Source organism: Mizuhopecten yessoensis, unplaced genomic scaffold, assembly GCF_002113885.1.
Source record: "Mizuhopecten yessoensis strain PY_sf001 unplaced genomic scaffold, ASM211388v2 scaffold9253, whole genome shotgun sequence".
NCBI classification, from domain to species: domain Eukaryota; kingdom Metazoa; phylum Mollusca; class Bivalvia; order Pectinida; family Pectinidae; genus Mizuhopecten; species Mizuhopecten yessoensis.
In genome coordinates, this window is record NW_018407955.1 from 543,228 (window position 1) to 561,684 (window position 18,457).

Genomic DNA, 18,457 nt, shown 5'->3' on the forward strand with positions numbered 1-18,457 from the left:
TTACTTAATTTATTTAACGTTTTTTTTTCAATCTACACGGCCTGGATGCGAGTGTGCAGATGTGCAGATGATCTTAATGTGGGAGGAAATTCGAGTACCCAAAAAACCCTATAACATTTAATGTCTTATTGGGGAATCAAACTCATGTATTTCTGGTGAGCGACAAGTGTGCTATCTACTAGCAACACAACCACTCGTTTGAACAGCCACCCATCTCATGACGATGGGCTAAAAGACCTGGTAATTGATCAAGGATAGCAGAGACCTGCTACGTCAGTACATGATTCACAAGAAATATATCAGCAGAATCAACAAAGCATGGTTAGATGTTTCATTAATGTGATTTTATTGAACCAAAGTGTTACAGACACCTATGGGTTTATTGTGTATGCAGTTGAAAATCAAAAAGCACTGTTTTCCTGATTATGCTGTGAACACCCACCCCTATATTTACTAGGCGGCCAGACACACCTTTAACTCTTTGTCTCCGTCTCTCTTTCCTCTCTCTCTACCTTCTCATCCTTAAAAGCCTTCCCTCTCTCCTCCATGGACTTCTTTTTTTCCTTGGGTTTTTTCCAGAGGAACTTTTCTCCCTAGCTCTCTATCTCCTATAAGAACTTCTACTCTCCCAATTTCTACCCGAGTAATCGAGTAATCGTCCTTGCCAACATTCTTTCTTTAAAAGAAATCATCACCCTTTCTATAATCCTCAGGGAAATTTCTCCTCGAAAATCTCATCCTTTTTCCCTTCAGGACTCTCTCAATCAAGGAACTTCCCTCACTCACCACTCTATTGTACTTCTTTCGCTCCCTTCCTCTGAAACCATCTTTCTCCATATATATATATATATATATGTCACACCAACATCGACCTATATGCACTTCTACTAAAGTATGTACATTATAAACATAAATACCAGAAGATATTGTCTTCTTCTATTCAGATTAATATACAATTTTCTTCACTTCGAAAAATATTTTGTAACATTCACGATTCGTCTTATATTAACTTAACAAACATAACACATACAAACATTAGATTTTTTGATTCAATGACCTGGTTTTCAGTCTGCAAACATATTTATTACACACTAGTCAATAGGGATGAGGCTGTTGACAATGTATTTCTCTAGTACACACTTTCATCATAAGGGCAGAATATTTTTATTTGAGCATTCACGCCAGTTAAAAGTTGCAGGTAACACAATTTTCAGTTAAATAAATGTATCAAACAGTAGTTTTGACAATCTTACATTCTCTAAATTTCCATTACATTTCTCATTAAATATTCTTTATAACAACAATAAAGCTAACAAAATACATTAATAAATATTTACAATAGCACAGAACAGGCAGTTAATAGGCAAAATTACACTTGTTCACGTTTTTTCTCCAAATTAGCATGACATTATCAAGATATAACAATGAAGGGCATGCAGCTTCATTCTTTTTTCTGCATGTTTTGTAACCTCTGATGAATACCATGAAAAAAATGTTTTTTACCGCAAGTAAACTTGATATTTCTTATGTGAAAAATAAATGCTTGTTATTTTTCCAGAAAGCTAACCTACTGGGCAGACGCATTTTACTTTGAAAAAAATCATATTATTTCATGATGATCCCGATCAAATGGACAATTTTGTTTTGTGCATCATTGAGGAGTTCTGTCTAATCAATAACATGGTTGTTCTTTGAGATGAATATGCATTATATTTCAACTTGTCTGTTAAACACTGTTTTTTCACTAATGTTTTGCACTTGTGAAAATATACCAGTGTCATCTTCCCACTTGATGAACATAACTTGTATTAATCAATCAATGAAATTTATTTGGTATTCCGTAACCTTAAACCAAGGATTTTGGTAAAAATCAACAGACATTGCAAATAAGACAATAAATGAAGATATTCTTGGTAATTTTTAAGTTTACCCATGAACTCATTCTGAACGAGTGAAAAAACATATACAAATAGTATACTTTAAAATTATGGCAGAATGCAAACATTCAACCGCACTTTGTTAAATAGTTTCTTCCTTTGAGGTGATATCGGTTTCCAACTGTGTTTTCGGTGACATAATCTTCTATCGGTCAAAATTGAAATTTAATAATTTTGCATTCACACTGAAATGGTGTCACAGTATCACGTTTTCAAAATGTCAACTGACAAAGTACTTGACATTTTACCTGGTATCTCATATGGGTGTATCACATGAAGCAAGTATTTCTCAGATAGTTACAGATAGGAGAAAGGACAGTACTGGTAATACATCAACTTAACAACAAAAAGTACTATAATTTAATAAGAAGTTGTATCACCCCCGTAAAACACTAGCAACTTCCTACTGACTCGGCTAGGGAGAATATCTTGTTAGCTCATTCAGGAGAGTAAACCAGCGGTTTTGTTCCCTAGCGGAGGACCTGATAAGAAGTTGTGAGGGAAGTCAACCATGACTTCCTGATAAGAAGCTTTGAAGCATGTCAAAACTTGGCTATCCTATCAAGTCAGGGAGACTTCCAGATCGTAAGTATTAAGGTGAGTCAGTTGTTAGCAAGTCAACCAAGACTATCTGGTATTTGCTCAAGATACATTACTCAAATCTCTGTTAATGATAAGCTAAAAGCAAATAGGATTTTTTTCGCAAAATGTAATAGATTACAGGAAATCAACTATCAGTGGAAATGTCCACAGAATATTATTATAAGCACTATTAATATGTTCAATGGATAATTTTTCAAACTTCATTGAAAATGTTGACTATGCCTCATGATGCACCATTTCATATGGACACAAACCGCCTCAGTGTAAGACCTATAATTGTCATTACCATACCACTGAAATAATTAATAGAGTTTTTCCCTACTTAGAGCGTGTGACTGAGAATTTTCAAATCCGAGAGGCTCTGCCTATGATAGAGTAATGACAACAAAATAATAACCTCAAGGGTTAAAGTTTTTTCTGTTTAAATGATGTCACAATCGCCATTAACTTTTTCTAATGTCACAATTTAGCCTGTGCTATTCTGCACAAGAATACACCCTATAGGGGTCCACAAGCTGATCTAGCCCAGCTTTAATGAGCATCACATTGCAGTCGCTGGTGGCAAGTTATTTTATGAAATTGGTAACAATATCAAAGGACATAATATTTAACACAATGATGCAAATTAGATTTCATTGTTTCAGCAGCTAGATATGGCAACCATTAGTTTCCATTTTGGAAAGCACTTACCAATGGAGATTTGGTGATTACCCATGATGCTTCAGAGTTTTCAAAATCAACTTAAGGGCAAGACGTTTAAATCTAGCTGATTTTTACTGAGAAAAATAAGACTACATGTACCGGTATATATATCACAGTACTCTTCACCAGACTGTGTGATTGTAGTTGACATTGAAGTCATTAAAACTTCTCAGTGACTAGAAAGTATTACCAACCATCCATTATGTTACATGAAATTGTGTATATGTAGTATATGTATAGTTTAAAGTAAAAAAAAATTATGTTGTATAGAGGACTCGGGCACAAGTTTGACAAGAGGCCTAGTGGGCCTGTATTGATTACCTACTATTAACTGTAACTTTAGATTGAGTCAAAGTCAATTTATTTAAACTTTATAGAAAGAGAGCAAGCTTATACTCCAGGTCAAATATCATTACTATATCCCTTATGGATACTTGTTTGAAGATTCTCCTTCAAAAAGTGACCTGAAATTAGGTCAAGATTATTTATTGAACAAACATGGCACTTATCACCAGCAAGTTACAAGTCAAGCACTGAGACCTTATGTTTTATTAATCTTATAAATTTGAAGAAGAAGTTGAGTGAGATTGACATGATACAAATGCTGCATCATGCAAATGCTTACAGGTACTTCATGCCAGGTGAACTACATTGTATCAACAAGTTAACGCAAATGTTTTATCTGAAGTCATTAAATGAACTCCATGACAAAATTTTATGTATTGGGATTTAAATGGCATGGAATATGAAAGTTGCTAAAAATATGTTCTGTTTACAGTTGAGATTTGAGGATACTAGCGACCTTACCTAAAAGGACTCTACACTTGAATCTCCTTTACTAAAGAGTTCCAATCTAAAAACCATGACAAATATGTCTTACGAATGGTTTTGAAATATGATGATATGGATGAAATGTACACAAACCATACACAGGACTATATGCAATAATAATTTGAACAATTCTGAATTATCACATAATGACGAAAATAAAAATTCCAACGAAGATAACTCTTATACAAGTCATCATAATAATGTGTTAGGTAGCATACATCCTTAACTACCAACTGATACCTCTGTAAAGATAGGTAGAACTGAACTCATCAGTCACAGCACTGCATGTGCAATGAAGTATATTGTAACGAGCAATGTTCGTGTGATGTCTATATAACATTTTTCATCACATTTTCCTAAAACAGCCCAGGTCAGATGTTTAACCAAAAGTATTTGTTGGTATTTTCTTTCACACTTTTACATTTGAACATTTTAGTTTCAATTTCTGCCATTATGATAAAAATCTACAGTTTAGAGTTCATGAAAAATACAGAATACACAAAAATAAAGTGTTTTACAGTACAGTCTCTGTATAACACTTTCCCAAATAAGTCTTTTATTACTTTACATTAAATTGTTATTTTTAACATTTTTTTCTGAATGACATTTCTGTTCATATTTATGAAAATATACCAGAAATTGCATTCAAAATATCTTAAGAAAGTACGAAATAAGAGCTAGATATCTATTAGAATCTGCTGAAGCCGCTTGTAGTAGCACAAATCTGGTACCAATAAATCCAAGAGTAGTTTATGTAAAACAAAGCTCAAATCTTATATACAATAACATAAAAAACAACATACTTAATCATCATTATGAAAAATTGATCAACCTACTGGCAGTCAAAATAGTATATGTTGTTAAATATCTAACATTCTTTGACTTGCGCTCTTTAAAAAAAAATGATAAAACAAATGTCCTCATCCTAACCAAACACCCGCATATTACATATCGTGACAATTCATATGAGTACATGTCATTGAAGTGATGAACTTCAATTACATTTTATAACAGCTTCATCTTAAAGCTAAATATTTCTTTGTTTACAGAGTTTGATCCAGACAACTCCACACCTCCTGACATGGCTGCTGATGATGATATTTTTGTATCTCTAATTGTGATATTATCTCTTGACAGTGAAGAGACAGATGCTATTTTTTATAGGTTAACTGTATTGATGAAGTAAGGTGGAGCCATTGTTTTGGCTTAACCTTTTCATAATTTATTCTTCGTACATATGATTATCACAACAAGAAATTGTCTTATACATAATGTTAATTCAATAAACCTCATCAAAAGAGTGAAATGAAGAAAACTTTCTTGATAAGAAATCAATATCCAAGAAAAGGATATTTCAGGAAAGTGAAAAAAGAAAAATTCTAATATTCACATCAAGTATCTGGTTACAAGGTATATTGCAGTATGTTGCTTTCTTAGTTGAAAGTTATGCAGCAAAGCAAATTTTCAAGCATGTTCAGATGCACTGAAAAAATCATCTTCCTTCGCTGTAGTTTAATATCTATTTTTCAAGTTTAGCAAAATTAATCATTTAGACTACATTACAAATACTTATAAAGAACTGTGTCACTCTTATGAGTTACACTTATGTATAAAGGATTACTATCAAGGTGGTAATATCTTCATGACTGGTGCAACAGTGAATTCCAAATGGCATCAAACAAAACGATCTAGACCCAACACTTATAAATTGTTAATAAATCAATGCTCAATTGAAAACAAAATATATATAAATTATGAGAACAAAATTTGTGTGAAATAAAAACTGTATACTACTACATTTGAACATTGTTCTCAAATCTCAATTTGATATGTAATTGCCAACAAAACCAAAGTCCATGTAGTTATTAGTCCAAGTAATTATGAGATTTGAAGGAGGGCCCCGAAACCCATGTCATCAATGTTTCTTTAGGCCATGTCATTCAGTGTGGGGATGGAGATGCACTTGAAGTTCTGAAAGACAACTTGTTGTACTGTGAGGCGACGACTTCCAGTTTTACGGAGGGAGATGTCAACTACCCACAACAGCCTCCGCCAGATTGTTGCTGTGGCTCGTCGTCATCAACAACCAACACACTTTTCCTGTTACTTTTGGAATTCTTCTGACTGTCTTCCCCTGCTCTCTGTATCATTGCTGAAATGACAATTGCTTTGCTGATTCAAAAGCTATTCATGATAAAACTAAAACGACATAAGCCAGTGATTTTGGGACTCAAGATATTTGTGTTCTGGACTTGTACCCTTTTTGTGTGAGACTCACCAACTTTTTGAGAAGTCACTTTATCTATCCAAGTAATGGGAGTCAAAAACTTTTTGAGAACACACTATACAAGTGTACAATGTGTAATGGGACTAAACGAGATATGAAAAGATGCTAGGGACTCACCTATTTTTTTTTTACAAATATTACTGTCATATAAAGCAGACATGCATTGGCTAAATTTATTTACAATACGTATATATGACCAAGCAGTGAAATCACAAATCTGTTGCGTTTAAGTAAAAACACATTTGAGGGCTTCCAAGTATGTTTCCATGGATGTTAGCACACTGGGAGTCTTAATGTGGGAGGAAACCAGAGTACCCAGAGAAAACCCACATGGTCAGGCAGGTGACCCCATACCTTTTCACATCCCATCGGGGAATTGAACCTAGCCCCCTTGGTGAAAGGCGAATGTGTTATCGAATGAGCCACCCAACCACTCTTAAATTGTTTTATATATATCTGAACTACATACTCTAGGGGTTGGGTCTATTTGTAATGGAATAACCTTGACAAAAAATGTGTGACATTTTAAGATTATTTAAATAAAGAGTACCATTAAGTTTTACATGTATGTAGAAGTCTATATCAAAAACTATTCTGATATCTCTTGCTTGCCTCCTGGACAGAAGAATCTGATTTTTGGTAAAAATCATACAGATATCTATTCTACTGAGTGTTAGGTAATGATTATGTGGGATTCATTCTAAGAATTTGTTAAACAAGGGCTGGGAAGGAAAAGAATCTCTCAATATTTATTTTCATCTAGATAGGGTTGTTTAAATCCACAGGACCCTGGAAACACAATGAATTATTATGCAACAACACTACATTTTTATAGACACTTGAACTTTTGAAAAAGTCCATTCTATTCGTTATGCTATACATCAATAATTACTCGATATAAATATAAATCTCACCTTTACTTAAGTCGAGAAACAGCTCCTCTATACCTTTATTCAGCTTTGCTGATGTGTGAAAATGCTGGGCTCCTACCGATGCTGCGTACCTGTAATAATATCAATAGATAACTTACTACAAATTAATAACCTTTCGTAGGATCTTGTCAATCGTTTATGGAAATTACTTCCTTGTTCTTCATAGCCACGATATATGTTTTAAATTATATCCCTGAGTAACTTTTAAATAGCACTGCTAGTGTATCCTAAATTTGCCCTGACATTTTCTTTCCTATTCTGCAATTCTGTAAGGTTTTTATGTTCTATTAACAGTTCTGGTTATTTAAGGACGAGTCAGGTTTTTGGGGTTGGACGCGTTAACCACTTGACCACAACAGCCCCTTTCAGTATAGTATAATACAACTTTGTTATATTGTGTCCTGAGAAATCACGGTGTTATAAAAGGGTTTGGCATTACATTTTATAAAGGGGTTTGGCATTATAAAAGAGTTTGGTTTTATAATGAAGTTTGACATTATAATGGGGTTTGGTGATACATGTGCAGGTTGACATGTAAAGAAAATACACCGGATTAGGTTTTGCATTCAATTGCCTTTGAACATCTGGGCCCTGGAGACTGGATTAGATTTGAAAATACAATTTTTCAGTAAGTTTCTCCATCAAAGATCAATACAACCTTCACAATATACCTTTGATTTTGAGTAACAGTCATTTCCTTGAAAGAAATTGATATGATGATTCATTTTTGCCATCTGAGGATCTAGCTATGATGTACCTTACAGGCTTGCCATCCATTTATTTATCAACTTCCAATTTACCTACCATAAAATATATTTCATAGGTTTGTTAGATGCGGAACCCTTTTGAAACGGAGACACATCTTACAGTTAGGCAGCCTCTAAAGTTAGGAATGCAATGAGGAAGATCTGAGTTACTTACGCCTCTGCCTCTGCTACAGATACATGCCGTTCCTTTTCTAAATCAATCTTGTTGCCAGCTATACATAAATTTATATCATTTCCCAGCATTCTTCTCAGCTCTTTCACCCAATTCTTTACCTGTGATTGACAACAAATATAGGTATCAATGCTTCTCACAATCCTTTCACTTGTGATTTGTTCATGATAGTACTTATATCAATTCTCTCTCACAAAAAAAAAAAATGTACATATATAATGAAATTTTTTCGGACATAATACTTGAAACATGTTCACTACAAGACATCTCATTATTTATTGGTAATATATTTTAAAATTAAGAATTCTTGCCTCAATGCACTGTATTTTTCCTATATACAGTAACCTTCCTTTAACTTCTGTTTATATGAAAATGTAGTACAGATTGGCCAAGATACTTCTGTTGACCAGGTTGCTCAATTGGTTAGAGTGCATGGTAGACATATTATAAAAATCTGAAGTACAGGCTTAAAATTCCCTTGTAACGCCACTGAATTTTCATTCTCATATCACTGATGCTGATCATCATTTGTTCATTTTATCTTTATAATTTCTAATCAAAGTCCCACAAGGTATGATTTTCTTTTCAGATTTGTTGAAGCTGTAGTCATGCTGGAAGTAATAGTTTCAAACCCTTGTTAGTTTTTTTCTCAGTGGTACAGGAATCCTTAAAGGGACAATTTAAGGAACTAATCTTGGTCATCGCTATATTTATCACTGGCTTTCCCCAAAAATAAAACTGATCACACTGGATGTTGGCTTCTGGTCATGTCATTATAAACTACATAAAGTTTTGTTAGGAGATTTACATTTTCAATTCTAAGGGTGTTATTTGATTAAATAGTCCCTTTAAAATGCGAGATTGCAAGTGTTTGGTAACCCTAAACCTCAGTTTGGTCAGTCCTTACTGAAATTACTGCTTATCTATAAAAATATTAAATCAGGCTCAAAATCCAACGACCAGGTATACTCAGTGACCAGTAGAATTGGCTCATAATATAAGTTGCCTCAGCCACAGGTGAATGAAACTTTTTTCAAATATGGTTCTTCTGTCTTTTTTTCTTTTCTTTGATAATTATTACTTCACACTACAAACATAGCGACCAAAGCAATATAATGGGGAACTTTCTTTAACTATTTCATTGTTGCTGAACTTTTTTCTCTGCTGGGCCATAGAGCACCTTGGTTCTAAGTAACTTGAGTTCTTGTGTTATGTATGTAAAATATCATATCATAAAATGAATAGCAGTCGGAGATATGTATATGCACAATGACGCCACTACTCTTTAGAAATAATGAACTACACTTTTTTTTGCTATACAATTACCTTCTGGAAGGAATCCTCATCTGTAATGTCGTACACCAGTAAGGCTCCGTTACTGTCACGGTAGTATATTGGTCCTAGGGCATGGAATCTCTCCTGTCCTGCAGTATCCTGTGAAAACCACATTTAATTTCAAAATTAATCCAGCAAGATATTTACACATAATATATTAATTAACTTGTGTAACTTTGATACAAAATGCAACTTAAACATATATCTAAGCAGTTTAAATTTAACTTTTGTATTTTAAACAATATCTTAACAAATTAACAAATTGATTCCTTTTCTAAGGCAAAATTATGAGATTCAGGTAGATTAAAACAAAGAAAAAGGAAAACTGTATCACATCAAAAAGTAAAATCTTCACAATTTATTTAAATTTTAAAATTGCATTGGAAAGAAACATATCAATAACTTATAAGGACAACTGACATTTACTCCTTTTAAAGTTTACACTTATATCGTGAGATTCCTGACTGCTAAAGTTCATATTCATTTGTACAAGCCATTCGGATTGATATGTCTCGCCTGTGCCCCACTTTGACCATCAATGTACATGTCAAGTATGGTTGGTCTAGCACTTATAGTTTCAGAGAAACTAACTTAAACGCACAAACTTAATGTTGATGGAGAAGCTGACTTAGTCAATGGTTAATGAATTGAAAGGCATCCAGCATTTGATGCATGGGTTGGGATGTACTATATATACCTAAGATGCATCTATGGTCCAAGTTTGGTTGGTCTAGTACATATATTTTCAGTGAAACTAACATAAATGCAAAAACTTAATGCTGACGACGCCAGAAAAACTACACCTTAGTCTCCCTTCTGCTACCTCGTGGCGGCGAGACAAAAACCATGGAAGAAGATCTAGATATACTTACAAATGTTTCATGTTTCTCAAGCTGATGTCACAACCACAAAGAACACATACATATATCTAACTTACATGATATGCAACACAAAGCGCTATATATATATCAATTACTGATCATGATACCATAGCATTAATTATATACTTACCCATATTGATAAATTCACCCTTTTCCCTCCAATATTTAATTTCTTATTCAGGAAAGAAGCCTGAAATCATTTTAAAAAGAAACATACAGTATTTCTATATTGTAATATTGATCAGATTTTGAATTTTGCTGTAACAGAATATTTTCTCCTTGACCTAAAAAGCATTTCTGTTGAAATATATATACATCTACCAGTTATATTACTACATTGTGAAGACAAATTGAACTCAACAGAGACAGATAATTTGAAATTCGTGTAAATTTTTAGAGTACAGTTTTAAAGAAAATGAAAAAGTCAGAACAGTTTTGTATTGTGCTTTTACACATGTACAACCTTACAGGAAGTATATGTCTTCACTGATCTGTTAGCTCACAGGAAGTATATGTCTTCACTGATCTGTTAGCTCAATGTCCCATTCTACTTCAGGTTAAATTGGTTAAGAAAATAGTATATCGTCCATTACTTTGACTTCATTCTATTAATTTTCTATTAAAACTGCTTAAAATGACATATACCATTACAGATATTCTACGACAGCTAGCACAAGGAGATGCCTCCTGATAAAATGTTTTGTAAAACAGAAATTAAATGGCTCTATAATCCACTGATACAAGAAGACCAATGTAACCCTTCCAGCAGATTAGAATTCAGGATTTATCTTAAACCCTCTTAATAGGGGTACTAAACACACCAAAATTGACCTGTTGGCCATATTGCTACAACTGGTAATTGCAATCTTTCATTTTCTCTAGATCTGTTATATCCTCCTTCTTTCAGTGGTGTCTCTCAGAATTAATTAAGTCAAACCAGAAATGACTAGAGTGTATGACAGCACTATTGCCAAATTCTAAAATAGGTATGACAGGACCTTAGAACTCAAAGATAATGTTGCGCTCTATGATCAATTCAATTGAACAACATTACTCTTGGTCGCTGGTGATCTATTCAGTCCAGTTCTGCTACATACAGAATACACTGTCTCCAAATTTGTTCTACTAATAACAATCATGCCTACTGATATTTAATTTCAAATACTTCTTGCAATTGTTCTGTAACAGCTAGAATAGATTTGTTGTATACATAATAATATAAAACCAGATATAATACATCTCTGGTTGAAATTATATTAACTGATCGTCATGACCAAAGTAAAATATCCTCCTGCTTTGCCAGCTGACACCTTTTCATTAGTGGGAGTGGATCACCAAATAACTCTCCAAATAAAACCTTGGTTACAAAGTTAGATGTGTGTGTCATGCAACGGCAACAGATGTTGTATTGAACCTCTGAATAATTATGCTGACAAGTGTGGCGATTTTTCATATACGGTGGACAAAATAACAACATATCGATCAATCGTCAGACTATATAAGACTAATCAATTTGTCACGTCTGCCACCGGCAATAAAACGATATACATTGCCAGAATTTAGGTTATTGGGAAGTGGGTCATGACGTCGACGGTGCCAATAAAACAGGTTGGGTGACCCATGACCCTTAAAAATGCATGAGCAGATAAAAAAGTATATAAAGTAATTGATATGCACCTGTAATGTAGTTAAATGTTTGTCGTTAAATTTGTTTTCAATGTATCGTAAAACAAGTGACGTTTTCCCAACACATCCTTCTCCAAGTAACACAACTTTGAAGGAATAATTGCGTCCTCCACCGGAACTAGCACCAGCCATGTCAGACCATAAAGTTCTAGATGAAATACAATTATCACGTGAATCAAATTCGCCTCCTCTGTCTCATTAATATTGTTGTTCTACGTCAGCTGAACATGACAAATTACCAGAAATACATAACATGGCGTTTTCATTGAATATTTGTGTCACATGAGCAAAGTCCATCGAACTTCTTCAGCTTTTCCGTTCTAGATGAGACTCGGTGAAGAAATACTCCGAATGAATTTACGTCGCATAAAGCATTACGAAAATCAAAATACTGCACATATGCATATTCAAATTCACTAATCATATTATATATTCCCTTTAGAACAGCACAAATATTTTTAATTTGATTTCATTAAAGTGAAAAAAGATTTACTTTTAAATTATTAATAACATTGATATACTTCCGCAATGTTTTATTTGCTAGGATATGAGCGGCAACAGGTGACCCCCATGATTAAACTTGACGTCATACACACACAACATAGGAAGATGGCATCGCAATCACAGGTAAATATCGGCGTTCCTGATAAACTTTACAACTGAATGTCACATATAAATTATTACAGCATACCTAATAATATTGTTAACAACCCCTTTAGATGTGTTCAAGCTCGAACGTTGCCACATCGGTTTGTACCCGAAATGTCCAGACTGTCAAATCTAAATATGTGGTGGTCACGATTTCAGATTTGTATACAAAACATGCAAAAATCTCATCAGCAATGTATCATGATTCATAAACTATATATAACTACATTACCCATTGTTGTTGTCATGGTTATTAACTGGCGAAAAATGTATTTGCAGCAATACATATATATTGATGGAAGTTAAAATTAGCATGTAGATCTTGAAATTTATTATGTTTTAATTGTATTGAAATAAATCAAATTGATCGAAAGAGAAAGTAAACAAAACATCCATAAGTTTCCAAACTGGTATATCTTTAATTCATGTATTTGAGTTTATTTTTATTTTTGTTAAAACTTGAAAGGAATAGATTGAAACACTGATGACTGAAATATAAAAAGGGGGCGGGACAATGTTGAATTTAATTACTGTAGTAGTAATAGTAGTAGTAGTAGTAGTAGTAGTTAGTAGTAGAAGAATGTTGATGAAAAGCTTATGCTTGTAGAGGCATCTGATTGTCCTCTTATCACTTGATACATTATCAGCAGAATATCCTGCAAGCAACGGAAAAAAGCTATAGAATAGTGCACATGTCTACTATACTACATATGTATATAGAATCTGTTAGCTAACTCAGAATTATAATTTTGTCATTAAAAATCTGGTGACATTGACACCATTCACTTATTGTCAAACTGAAGTGTATTAGGAGATGGAAAATGTATGTAGCATATTGTACTTATTTGCAGTCTGCAGTGGCTAAAATATAAATATTGCTAAATTTGGAAGAGTAGTCATACTAGAACAGAGTGTCTTATATCATTATCACCATCAAACTGCGGCGCCCCTCATGAATTTCATATGCGATCACTTGTAGGGGCATCTATATGAAAAAAATCACTACTTTCATCCATGCCACACTTCTACTAATTTTCTCCAACATTCTTCACAAGTATTATTCAGATTAGCAATGTTCTTCACAGGATTGCATCATAGACAAAGTACATATACTACTTTTTAATCCTGGTACAAACCCTACATTCACCTGTTGATTGTAATTAATTATCATATTTTAGGCTGCATATTACTATGGCTTATTTATTAAAAAACGGTGAACTGAAATTTATTTCCTAGATGCTTTAACAATTAAATTGACCCTTTTATCCAGAAACGCTACCAAGTTAGGCTTATTTACTGTCCTTGACCTTCAAAATTTTCTTGTTGCCAGATTAATTAAAGCATACTTAGACAGTTCATTAAAGAATTCTCTCCTTCTGTAATTATACTCTATTATCACAAAGTTGACCTAAATCCATTAACTAACTTCCTGTTTGTGCTTTATCTGTTTTAGGTTTTATTTGAGAGAGATGGCGTTTACATTCACGTGAATGTGAATTCTACAACAGCAGACAAAGATGCTCACATACCAGGAAGGGTTTACTTAGCTCAAAAGGTACAGTAGTAGTTTGTTGACATTTAGGTGTTGTCATCGTATGAGGACATATATAAGTATATGGTAGTCTTGGGAATCGGAGGTGGAAAATTATATCATAATCGATTATCGGAGGATTTTTAATGAAGGATTATCGATTATAATCGGAACATCCAAACTGGTAAATCTGTTTGAAATATGTGTAATAATGATGGTATATCACTCAGAATTGGGATTTGCAGCATACTTTTGCCATGTATATCCAATTGACAGCCTTTTACACTTTTAGTTTTAACCTACTACAATAATTTGACACAGCTAGTAAATCTGACAGATCTTGATAGAAAACAGCATGCAAAATTTAAACCGATTAATCGATCATCATCATGAAATTTATCAATCATTATTTGAAACAGTTGTACAATTGATTGACTTTTCAATTATAATTGATTATCGGAACAACACTTATATATGGTATTCTGCTCTTCATTAAAATTCATCAATGAATAACAAAATAAGATGTTGATTTTACTGCATTATGTTGTAACCTATCCGTTCCAAACTCTCTATTTAAACAAGAGCCTGTATAAACCATACCTCAGATTAGAGCTGTTCCAGAATGAACCATGTGGGAGGGGTGGGAGGCACTTTTTCAGCCCCCCCCCCCCCCCCCCCCCNATAAAATATTAAAAGTGATTTAATATAAATATAAGGAATGGTTGGCATATCTGGGTTTAACCCCACCACCCATAATATATTAGTTAATACATGTGCATCCCACCTCCCCCATACAATAAATTATGGAATGGCCCATAGTTTGATTTGATACATTTATATACAACATTTTTTACTTTTGTAGAAAACTGTATAATGTAGTGAAAAAAACATTTTTCATTAAAGCTGGAAATCCCTATTACTCTGCATATATACTTCAAATGATTAAACAAATTGTTTTTAGTTGTAATATAGTCTACATTTATATCCATGTAAATATGATGATACACATCACTCATTTTGTCTGCACATGTGAATTTGTTCTCCTCCACATAGTACATGTGAAACATATACTGTATACTGAGAATTGTTTTTCTGCAGTTTAATTTATTACCTTTTTCGCCCTTGTTACAGCATAGTAGTTAAGGGCGAATTTAGTATCCGGCGAAAAACAGACTTTACTGTGGAAGGACAAACATTTCCCAGTATATCTCTGGCCAGACTTTGTATACTTACCACAATACTCTTTCATCGTGTAAAGATGACAATAAATGTGACTCACTCTTTTATACAGCCTGAAGGAAGTTTCATAGAGTGGAAGGCAGAGGATGTTCAGAGCCTGGACAGCAACCAGAACGACCAGGAATGGGCTGTGATCGGGACGACTTGTTCCGTAGGGTACAAACCAGACAAGGACAATGTAGTTAGCGGTGAGTAATGTTTACAAGTATTTAGTCTTGAAGAATTAACTTAAAAATATTATTAGACTTTTAGTTTCTCTTGGGCATATCTCATGTACTGTTTCACCAACAATTGCCAAATTTTATTTTTATCTTTGGATAGCAAAGTGTTGTACAACTATGTACAACTATACAAACTTCTGATCATGTAACACACTATATATTTAGAGTTATGGCCCTTTGTTCATTTTTTATTTTTGTCTGGAGGTGGGAAACTATGAATTACTTGCAAAACTCTGCTTTGTTGGCATTATTTTGACCATGGAGATGATATACTGTATTAAATTTTTATTTTTTTCCGCCTGTTTATATTTACTTTTGTGAATTATGTTGATAGAAAAGGACTATAAGTGTAAGTGAATCATCTTAGCATTTTAATTATGTCAAGTTCAAACATACAGGACATATAAATTGTAAACCTAAAGCTGTGAAAGAAAATGCCTTATGATAGATTTCACTTCACTTAATATCACATTTTGGTTACTATCATGCTTTCCTTAAGCACTATATTCCATAGTTTTTAAGTTGAGACTAGTGAATATTTACTGAAAAAATATAGGTTCAACCGTTGGGTTAAAAGAACTTTCAAAATCAACCTACAGGCTAGTAATCTAAATATGACATATAGTGCACATTTATATGTATTGTAAGTGTTAGAATACTTTAAGCTCGAGATCTAGTTTAGTCAGAAACAGTATCGTTAAGCATCAAAAATCGTTTTTTCTCTTCTTTTAAATATGAAATTACTCTGTTGAAACAGTGTCTTCAAAAGCAGAAACAAGAAAAAGATACAATGTCAGTTTCGACATACTGGATTTAAAAAGTTTTAAGAGGAATGCACCAAACCATGGATGGGCCTACATAATTTTCATCCTTAAAGACGGAACTACGTATCCAGCCCTGCATTTCCACAGTGGAGGCAGTAAGGCTCTTCTCCAACAGATCGGCAAATATCTTCATATTAAAAGGTTGGTCTTTCTTTTTTTAGATTTCATTTTATGATATGTGAATTGCCCCAAAGAATCCTTGTCTTTGCCATTTTCATTATCGTCAAATCACAGATTTACTCTTGATCATTCACTGCGATGCTGAACACATGATCATTATACATGTCCATTATGCCTTTTATGCTTCATTGGGTATGCAGTTTTCTATGGAATTTGTTCTTTATTCCCGTTCAAAGTCACTGTAATCATATGTCTTACAGAAAAAATACTCTATTGATATTACAACAATTATGAAACAGAATTTCCCAACATAATAATAATCATAATTTGAGTTTCGTATATACAACTTTATCACAATCTAGTTCGTAGGTCGTCTCAAAACGGTTCACAAATTAGTATCCCTGGTTATAAGGCCATTGCAACCAGCCAATATCTTTCTCAACTCCCTGGGGAGCATACAGCCGGTGCTGCCATTTCTGCGCTCACAGCTAGCATTCTACAATTCTAGCACTGCCCAACCACGTACTACAGCTGATCAGTAGACTGGAACAAGCAGAGTGAAGTATCTTGCTCAAAGATACAACACAGTGCCTTGCCGTGACTCGAACCTTCATTCCTTCAGTCATGAGCCCGGCATCCTACCACTAGACTACCGTGCCTCATTTATATATTGATCACTCTTGTTGTTTCTTGAATACACTGGGGGGTTTTCAACTGATGTTCTGGAATGAACTTACTTTCGTAACAATTCTCAGTCTTGTTTGCTCATTCTGAAAAAATATCTTATACCAGACTGTTCATTTTTCATGAGTCAAAAATAGAAATGTTTGAATAAGCAAGTATTCTTCTATCAACGATGCTCATTTATATAGATAGTTCTAAAGACTGTAATGTTGATTATTTTCCACAGGTCGCCCAACGATAGTCGCCTGTTTATTGTACAAGAACATGATCCTGACATGCTGTCTAAGTCATTTGATGAGTTACACTTGTTTTCGGAGTCCTCAGCATACCGTGTCACAGTGAGTGCCTAGTGTTTCAATATAACCCCAGTTATGGTTGGCAGACACTTACCCATCCTTGATATCGAGGGGTTATGCTCACTTCCGCTCTCTGCACCCCTGGAATATGTCATAGCAAAATCGAAGGCTCAGTGCACGTGTGCACCACCGTGTGAATGAGACGGGAGACTAGTTTGTTCCTTTGATGTACATTATACATCAAAGAATCTGTCGGTCGTGTAATGGTAAAATTGACTTGCTCGAGTGTCGCTTCTCTGTAATCTTGAATTGATCAGGTTTCTTTACCCGAGACCAACCAAATAGTTAGTCCCTGTGCATTCAATTTCACTATGACATAATCCAGGGGTGCAAAGAGTGTAAAGTGAGTGCACGTGTAACCCCTAAGTTTTGAGGGCGACACTTACCAAACAAACATCAAAAGTGTTTTTCACAGTCGTTTGTGAGACTCTACTCTTTGAGTCGGATAACTGAATTTATGCCAAAAAAAAAATATTTAAAAATATTAGGTCAACTTTTATGATGCATCATGTGTTTTGTTTATCTCCAGAATTGTCAATAGAGTTCTTGATATATATCTATTAAGGTTCATAACAAAAAATTGGTATGTCAAGATATTGCTCTCTATGCCAATTCAACACTGTAAAGGGATGTTTACATATTTACATTTTTTTTCAAAATTTTAAGAAACATATTTTCTGAAACTGGTACAAGCTAAGTGT

At 33.9% G+C, this 18,457-nt stretch overlaps 2 protein-coding genes across 3 annotated transcripts in view; one reads left to right on the top strand and one right to left on the bottom strand.

Annotated features, from left to right (window-relative positions):
- Positions 1-322: 322 nt before the first annotated feature.
- Positions 323-12,465, bottom strand: LOC110457567 (ras-related protein Rab-21-like). Its single transcript, XM_021508898.1, has 6 exons — positions 12,125-12,465; positions 10,578-10,637; positions 9,558-9,665; positions 8,214-8,332; positions 7,275-7,363; positions 323-6,225 (listed from the first exon to the last, which is right to left on the bottom strand). The coding sequence occupies exons 1-6, from the start codon at positions 12,263-12,265 to the stop codon at positions 6,107-6,109; spliced, it is 636 nt and encodes a 211-aa protein (XP_021364573.1). The 5' UTR covers positions 12,266-12,465; the 3' UTR covers positions 323-6,106.
- A 214-nt stretch (positions 12,466-12,679) lies between these two features.
- LOC110457595 (TBC1 domain family member 15-like) overlaps positions 12,680-18,457 on the top strand; it is a 29,410-nt gene continuing 23,632 nt past the window's right edge. For both annotated transcript variants that reach the window (XM_021508929.1, XM_021508930.1), the window contains exons 1-5: positions 12,680-12,760; positions 14,235-14,336; positions 15,604-15,739; positions 16,530-16,737; positions 17,627-17,738. In XM_021508929.1, coding sequence (XP_021364604.1) covers positions 12,704-12,760; positions 14,235-14,336; positions 15,604-15,739; positions 16,530-16,737; positions 17,627-17,738 — 615 coding nt within the window. In that variant the 5' untranslated portion in view covers positions 12,680-12,703. The remainder of the gene's footprint in view (positions 12,761-14,234; positions 14,337-15,603; positions 15,740-16,529; positions 16,738-17,626; positions 17,739-18,457) is intronic.

Excerpts from the sequence above, each read along its gene's own strand:
- LOC110457567 (XM_021508898.1), bottom strand. The coding sequence starts at position 12,265 with ATGGCTGGTGCTAGTTCCGGTGGAGGACGCAATTATTCCTTCAAAGTT. Across the intron at positions 9,666-10,577 it reads GGGTGAATTTATCAATATGG|GATACTGCAGGACAGGAGAG; the intron begins GTAAGTATATAA and ends TGGTTTTCACAG. Across the intron at positions 8,333-9,557 it reads ATGAGGATTCCTTCCAGAAG|GTAAAGAATTGGGTGAAAGA; the intron begins GTAATTGTATAG and ends TGTCAATCACAG.